Source organism: Linepithema humile, chromosome 7 (assembly GCF_040581485.1).
Source record: "Linepithema humile isolate Giens D197 chromosome 7, Lhum_UNIL_v1.0, whole genome shotgun sequence".
NCBI classification, from domain to species: domain Eukaryota; kingdom Metazoa; phylum Arthropoda; class Insecta; order Hymenoptera; family Formicidae; genus Linepithema; species Linepithema humile.
In genome coordinates this window covers 1122933-1131291 of record NC_090134.1, presented here as the reverse complement: position 1 = coordinate 1131291, position 8359 = coordinate 1122933, and the positions used below count along the sequence as shown (strand labels likewise).

The window sequence follows — 8359 nt, the reverse complement described above, 5'->3', positions numbered from 1 at the left end:
ATCGTCTTCAAACAGACAACCAATAAAATTATTGGAATTTATGGATCTTTACAATTATGAATACACAATCTAAAATTTCAATATTCTATGATTGAGTGAATATTGGACAAAAACCATCACAGTAATGTGTAAATTCTTATAGAAATAGCTAATCGTCTTCCATTACGTATGCATTTTTTCCAAAGATGCACTGAATTGATTGGTTATCTGATCTGGATTGCAAATTTTATCTAGACGAACATAACCTATAAAACGCGAAAATTTTTGTCAGCATAGAATACAAAAAAAATACAGTTACACGCGTGATAGTCAAATTCTATTTCCGAGAAGCAACGAGAAGATTTTGAAGAAGGTAACTCAAGAAAATGGGTGAACGCTACAACATTCACAGTCAACTCGAGCATCTGCAGTCAAAGTACATCGGCACAGGACACGCAGATACAACGAAATTTGAGTGGCTGGTGAATCAGCACCGGGATTCCTGCAGTTCGTACATGGGCCATTATGATCTGCTAAATTTCTTCGCGATTGCCGAAAACGAAGCCAAGGCACGAGTCAGATTCAATCTCATGGAAAAAATGCTACAACCTTGCGGACCGCCCCCCGAGAAACCGGAGGATTAAATTGTACATCCTCTCGTCGAACATTTTTTCCGAGTGATGAAAACTATTACCCAGTATTGTATCATTAATCAGTTGTTTTGCATAGAATAAGAGACTCAAAGTGGATTTTGTTACAAGCCAATTTTGCTTGATGTGTTTCAATTCATGACTGCCATCTTTTGAGCAACGTGGATATTTAACCTTAATCCTACTTCAATAAAAAAATACAAAGACATTTCTGTACGATCTTACGTTATATCAATCTAATAAATTGAGACATAATAAAATTGTGCAAGTTATTATTAGTAGCTCTCTGTTTATCAGAAGAATTAAAAAATCCAACATGCCTGTCTTATGCTCTACAAAGTGTGGTAGAGATGCCATTTTGAAGGTAAATAATTTTCGCAATTTCTCATATATCTAAAGATTTGTGTAATATATTATCTCTATTCCATAAATATAATTGAAATATGTGATATATCTTTAGAGACCAAAAACTGGCGATACATTGTGTAAGGAATGTTTCTTCTTAGCGTTTGAAACTGAAATACATGATACTATTGTTACTGGTAAACTGTTCAAACCTGGTGATAAAGTTGCCATTGGAGCATCAGGTGGAAAAGATTCCACTGTACTTGCATATGTTCTAAAAGTCTTGAATGAAAAATACAAATATGGATTAGATCTGTTTCTTTTATCCATTGACGAAGGAATTACTGGTAACATATATTTTAACAACTATATATATGTGTAACTATTTTATAGCATATATAAAAAATATAATTTACATTTTTTGTAATTCGCTATTTTAGGATATAGGGATGATAGTTTGAAAACTGTGGCACAGAACAGAGATGATTATGGCATTCCACTTAAAGTTTTATCATATAAAGAACTATATGGATGGACAATGGACTCTATAGTTGCAGAGGTAAAATACATCCAATTACTTTGCTATACTGAAAATTCTATAAATGTACTCTAACGGGATATGTAATGTATTTTAGATTGGCCGTAAAAATAATTGTACATTTTGCGGTGTTTTTCGAAGACAAGCATTGGACAGAGGTGCTGCACTTTTGGGGGTAGATTGTATTGTAACGGGTCACAATGCGGATGATATTGCTGAAACAGTATTAATGAATGTCTTAAGAGGCGACATTGCCCGATTACAAAGATGTACATCTGTAATCACTGTAAGAATATGTTATTTCACATATAGAATAAAAAAACTTGCAAATGATTGATATGCAAATTTTCATGTTATACAGACGGGTGCAGATTCGATTATGCGTTGTAAGCCACTGAAATATGCATACGAAAAAGAAATTGTCATGTATGCATATTTTAAACGTCTGGTATATTTCTCTACAGAGTGCATATATGCTCCAAATGCTTACAGAGGCCATGCACGAGCCTTTCTAAAGAATTTGGAAAAAATTAGACCTTCATCTATCATTGATATAATACATTCAGGTAAAAATATATTTGTAAAATATATATTTGTAAAAATATATTTGTTATATATTTTACTGTAATATTTCTCTATTTAAACTAGATTATAAAAATTGTTAATTATGAATTTTATACACTAGGTGAGCAATTGCAAGTAAAAGATAGTGTAAAAATGCCAGAGAGACAGAATTGTACTCGATGTGGATTTGTGTCAAGTCAAGAAATATGCAAGGCATGTGTTCTGTTGGAGGGCTTGAACAGAGGACTACCAAAACTCGGTATTGGCAAATCTAGCAGAGCTAAGAAAATAATGAGCTTAGACAAAAATATTGTAGATAAAAAAAACAGAGAGCAAAGTGTAGATTTTTAAGGCTTTTTATGTATACAAATATACAACATGTGCACACATGTGTTTACAAAAAATATATCTTCTATTTCAATTAATGATGGGAAAAATGTTCCAAAAATATACATTTAAGATGATTAAATAAAAAGTTATTGCTTAGATAGTTTTATAATTTGACTGACGTTAACAAAATTTATATTCTTGATATTCATTATATACCCCAATAAAAGCTATATATGATCAAACGTTTAAAATCTTACAATATTAATAATTTGTATGCACATATACATTTGCTTATGCAAATCAGATTTTTTATATAAACAAAAACGATGTACATACATGTGTACCATATATTTTTAAATAAATTAGAATCAAACAGAACAGTACTATTTTAATTTACAGTATTATCACTCTGAAATATTTTAGCTATAAATTTGTGTCAAAATTAAATTCACACTATATATGCTGCTGCTTTTTGAGTGATCTGTGTTCGGCAAATGGGGCAATTATTATTGATGCTAGATGAACAATCTTCGCATATGCATACATGGCCACAAGGTAATAGAATAATTTCACGCGCGTTTGTTTTGCAAACTACGCATAGTTGATCTTCTCTAAGATCCCTATCTCTGACTCGTTGCCGTCTTGCTTGACGAGACATTTCAAGCGACTGACGCAACTCCTCTGCTAATCTTTGCTCCTGCTTATTCTTCCAGTAGCGTCTTGCTATAATTCCTCCGATTAATAATCCAACGGCACCAGTCATTAAACAAAATATCCTATATTCACAATAATTGTGTTTAATTTATAATTATATATTCAATTTGTAATAGATATTTTACTTTTCAAAGATCTACATACCTGTATATCTTTCTACGATCGTCTAATTTCCGTATCAAGGCGGTAATTGACATGCTTGTTATGTAAAAAGGAGGTCCACTTAATGGAGGTTGCAAGATAAGAGAGTCAGATTTAGCATCTGACTTTGAAAGCTCACCTATTGCTGTAATAACTGAATCCTCACGCAACATTTTTTCTGTAGATTGTATCCCACGCTGACGCACTCCTAATAATGTAAACATAAGTTTAAAAACTTTCTAAAAATAGAACACACACACACACACACACACACAAATAATATAATTCAAAATAAAATAGTAACAATTAGTCCTGATATGTTTTATTGTTATTACCTGTGAAAAATCCCCATATATGATCTACAAACGAAGGTACACTGGGCTGAAAATTATCAGAGATCACATCCAAATCTAAAATGTCAGCCGACAATGGATCTATGATTTCCACAGAATACCATCCCCTTTGCAAAGCAAATGGTACCACATGATAGATTTTTTGAATGGTTCGTTTTTGATCAGACCTATAATCAGTCAATTTTATAAAAATATATCTGTAATATAAAAACAGTGATGTATAATCTTATCTTACCAGAAACCAGCTGATGTTCTAGCGACAACATGCTCTCTGACACTAAGCTTTTGTATAACACCGGTAACATCCTTTTTATTAATGCTTCTCAACGATTCTCCTAACGGCTTTACAATTCCTCTGACAGCGATGTAATCCACTTTATTATTCGAGCTGTTATCTAATACAGTTTTAAGATCGGTGCCAACATCATACAGCTCAACATTCTACAAAACATACGGCTTTTCTATTTATCACATTGTGTCTGTTATTTTAACACATTTTTCCTAACACTAATGCGTTTAAAAACTTTGGCGATAAACCAATATCATTTACCTCAACTGCCTTAACCGCATGCTTGTAATTGTTGTATTGCTTTAAGCAAATAGCGAATACAATGGTGTCAATTCCAAGAGCAAATATTTCACCCAAATATTCCATTATTAAATTATATTTTCGGATGCATTGTCATACACCTTTACATCTGCCTTCACTTAAACTGAGATTATTCACATAACAGCATTCATCCTGGATCACTTTTCGATATGCAAAATATAAGAGCACACTGTCATGCAGTTTCCTATAATCGTCGTGCCGCTATCATAATATGTGCAATTCGTGCAAATTAAAATCAACCCCAACAGCTGATGATAATTTGTCTCCGTATTTCCTCAAAATAAAAAATCTTTATATGATATTTTGGTGGATTTTTCATTTGATCGAGCAGTTCTGAGCGAAGATGTTAAAATGGAGACGCGGCCCCAAACAGCCTTGAATAATCGTATTGAAAGCAATGATCGCGCACAATCGAGAACCGCGTACATGTGAGTTGCGTTTCGGCTAGCTCGAATGGTAGAAGAGAGAATACATAAGGGCGTATTCATAGTCCGTTTTTATTCCAAAATTACTTTGGTAACTAGTAGTAGTGTACGTCATATTCGTTCCACACAGTTAACGCGGAGCCGCGTCTTCATCAGTCTCCATTCTATCAGATTCATCACTGGTTGCCTACGAGATATATTTGTGACATATTTGCGACATCGAGATTCGGAAGTTTGGAATGTACTAGAATTTTGTGTACTAAACTGAGAAAAAGTTTTTACAGAAAACGTTTCTTCTATAACAATTTATCGAAGTATTTTTCCAAGGCAGACAAATTACACGTGGAATACTCGAGATGTCCCAGGAAGTAAATTTGTTGCATTGTTATCACCGTGGTTGCGGAAAGAAATTTGATCCAAGTGACAATAAGGATGGTAAAGATAATTTTTTCATTTTTAAACCGTGATTGTTTATTAAATTATATTATTTATAGCATATATGGGAAGGCCAGTGATTTTATTATCTCCTTGTAGATGATTGTGTACATCATCCAGGACATCCAATATTTCACGATGCATATAAAGGATGGTCCTGTTGCAATAAAAAATGTACAGACTTTACCGAGTTTTTGAACATTAAGGGTTGCACAAAGTCGAAGCATTCAAATGAAAAACCAATAGAGCCAGAGAAGCCTGCCGTTGATAAATCTGAAATTGACAAAGTAATAGAGGTTATTTCTAAGCCTCTGAATAATAAACCATCTTTGAAAAGGCCTTCTTTTGATGTTCCCCAATTCACACTATCGCCGACAATATCTCCTATCTTGTTAGAACAAATCAAAGGATTGACAGCTTTAGAGATTGACAAATCGATAGAAAACATAGTGCAAGTAGGACAAAGTTGTAAAAACAATTCGTGTAAAGGGACTTACAAAGGACCAACTTCTGAGGAAGAAACCTGCAGCTATCATTCCGGAGTACCTATTTTTCACGAAGGACTGAAATATTGGTCCTGTTGTCGAAAGAAAACAACAGAGTTTTCTGTGTTTTTGGAGCAACCAGGCTGTACACGAGGCAAGCATATGTGGTTTTCAGAGGTATATAATGAATATCGCAAATAAAGAATTAAAATAAAGTATTTTTATAATAGTTTTTATTAACAATTGTTGTTTAAATAAAGTTTATTTATTTTTCAGAATACAGGAAAAAAGGATGTACAATGTAGAATGGATTGGCATCAAACGGGAACATATGTAGTTGTTTCTGTGTATGCAAAGAAATATCTGCCCAGTCAATCTTTTGTAAAATTAAATCCCATCCATCTGACTGTCGATTTATTCTTTGTGGAGGAAAACTCAAGATACAATCTTGACATAGAATTGAGAGGAGTATGTATTTAGCATTTAAAATTTAAATTTAAATTTTCATGACCGATGAAACTATTATCTTTGTAATATACGTTCATTGTTTTCTTTTAGATTGTTGACGTCGAGCAAAGTTCTGTAAGTATGCTGCCGACCAAAGTAGAAATCAAACTAAAAAAGGCAAATCTTGGTTCATGGTCAAAGTTAGATATTCCTAGAGAAACAAATTCAGAAACTTCTGAAAGCAGGGAAGACGCTGCAATTCTTAATACACAGATTGATGCTGTGGACCTTAGTGATCTTTAAGTGTTAATATTCTTTAATTGTAAAAAGACTTGTAGCTCTATGACATTGAGGTAAATCGTAACAATTTATTTTTCTGGAATAATTTATTCCAATTTAAAAGAGCTTTCCCTGTGAAAGATTTCATTCTGTTCATTTTGTTTTGGCAAAATAATTTTAAATACAATAGAAATCGTATTATTTGTGTTACTTTTAAATCGAAAAATTCAGCCATTAAATATGATTATATAAATGTTACACATTTCTTTATAAGAGTTATTAACGTTATTTTTTATAGTTTTTTTCTGAAAAACTAGTACCAATATATAATAAAAATTAATATTTTATCATAAACTTGTTTCTCTTCTTCTGTCAAGTGTACTATGGGCGGTATTCATAGTCCGTTCTTATATTCAAAATCGTCTTAAGCACGGACTTATATTCACTCTCTTTGTCACACATAGATTGTGTCTGACAAAGAGAGCGAATATAAGTTTGTACTTAAAACGATCTTGAATATAAGAACGGACTATGAATACCGGCCTATAATTCCACACAAGTTACATGCCCTATTATTAATCTGATACATATGTATTAATTCTTATCTCAATGTTAACAAGTTTATAAAATAAAGGTGCAGTTGGCGAGTTGTGCTATTAGCTTATTTATGGAAATTAAAATTTTGAAGACAAGAAATGACAATCTTACCTTTTTTTTAAATCAACACAAATTTTTCTATTTATTATGTACCTCACTTTTTCCAAAATAATAGTAATTCCAAAATAATCCACACTAGGAGACATTCGTGATTGTACAAAGAAAATAGTCATCTAAGATGGTTCTAAATATATCTCTGTGTGAATTCATTTTATTTAATTCCAAAATTTCAATAAACTTTTAATTTATATAAACTGCAAAAAGGATACTGCAAATGCTTGGAATACAAACACGTCATTGATTTTCATATTTAAAAATAAATTAATATCCTTTTTTTTATTTATAAGAGAAATGTCGAGAATTGAAAGAAAACGTAAACGTGAGTTATAATGATAACAATAGTAATAATAATAATAAATACAAACTTCTATACAGGTCCATTCATTTATTATGTCCTCACTTTTCATTATACTATCTATTTATAGTATACCAAGTGTATATTGTTGCTTGATATTCAGATACCAATTCGCATCCGATTATTTCACACAAGATTATACAATGGCATTTACCACAAAAATAGGATCATCTGGGCGATGTTTGCAAAACGACCGAAAGCAAGATGTGAGCAATGGCTGCTTCGTGAATATGATATGAAAAGTTTCTTGGCTAATTGGATATACACCCTTTTGTACAATTCTCATGCCAAAATGCAAGTTAATCAAACTGTGATTTGTGAAATACAATTACAGGAGATATTAAATGTCGCTACTTAATCGGGCAGTGATTCTGTGTGACAAGCGTGTACGAAATGTTAGCTAATCAAGCATGAAGGAAAGCACACCAAATACCAATTTACTTTTTACTATATGTATCAGAAATTTGACCTCGATATACGATCACGAAAAATTGTTAAGAATTGTTAAAAAAGATTGCATTTAACTGTAAAGTGTTCATGAGAAAGAACTTGCAATGATGATACCGTCGAAATTTTCTAAATAAAATGCAATCTATAAATTCTAACAACTATGATTCGAATTTGTAGATAAGAATATCTGTTTGAAGATGTTATTTGCGGTAATCGTCATTACGTGACGATGCCAAGTAATTTGTAATCTAATGAAGAACATAATTAGTTATAGTATCGCTAAGATACGAAGTAACTAAGGTAGGTGTATAAAGACGGGCACATGATGTTGACGAATTTTCAGTTATCGATTGCTATCTTACTTCATATGTAACGCATAATTATTATAAGCATTATAACAAGCCCATAAGCGTCGGCGAAATTCATTTTGTATAAATAAATATTCTATTATTAGAAAAAGAGAAAGAAATTGGACGACATATAATCGCGCATCTTACAAATTTATATTACAAAGTATGCGCAAATGCTCGTTCGACTTGTTT

General features: G+C 32.1%; 4 protein-coding genes across 4 annotated transcripts; 3 read left to right on the top strand and 1 right to left on the bottom strand.

Moving 5' to 3' along the window:
- Positions 1 to 94: 94 nt before the first annotated feature.
- On the top strand, positions 95 to 889 carry Sf3b5 (splicing factor 3b subunit 5). The gene has a single exon (XM_012378017.2). The coding sequence runs from the start codon at positions 366 to 368 to the stop codon at positions 621 to 623; it is 258 nt and encodes an 85-aa protein (XP_012233440.1). The 5' UTR covers positions 95 to 365; the 3' UTR covers positions 624 to 889.
- Positions 857 to 2562, top strand: Ctu1 (Cytosolic thiouridylase subunit 1). The gene is made up of 6 exons (XM_012378016.2): positions 857 to 993; positions 1090 to 1321; positions 1415 to 1533; positions 1610 to 1798; positions 1874 to 2078; positions 2198 to 2562. Exons 1-6 carry the CDS (start codon positions 946 to 948, stop codon positions 2425 to 2427), a joined length of 1023 nt encoding a protein of 340 aa, XP_012233439.1. The 5' UTR covers positions 857 to 945; the 3' UTR covers positions 2428 to 2562.
- Positions 2417 to 4637, bottom strand: Mul1 (Mitochondrial E3 ubiquitin protein ligase 1). The gene is made up of 5 exons (XM_012378013.2): positions 4165 to 4637; positions 3850 to 4055; positions 3597 to 3781; positions 3265 to 3469; positions 2417 to 3182 (listed from the first exon to the last, which is right to left on the bottom strand). Exons 1-5 carry the CDS (start codon positions 4267 to 4269, stop codon positions 2855 to 2857), a joined length of 1029 nt encoding a protein of 342 aa, XP_012233436.1. The 5' UTR covers positions 4270 to 4637; the 3' UTR covers positions 2417 to 2854.
- Positions 4638 to 4738: 101 nt separating this feature from the next.
- mora (CHORD-like protein) lies at positions 4739 to 6959 on the top strand. The gene is made up of 4 exons (XM_067359036.1): positions 4739 to 5084; positions 5184 to 5746; positions 5846 to 6037; positions 6128 to 6959. The coding sequence occupies exons 1-4, from the start codon at positions 5006 to 5008 to the stop codon at positions 6317 to 6319; spliced, it is 1026 nt and encodes a 341-aa protein (XP_067215137.1). The 5' UTR covers positions 4739 to 5005; the 3' UTR covers positions 6320 to 6959.
- The last annotated feature ends 1400 nt before the right edge of the window (positions 6960 to 8359 follow it).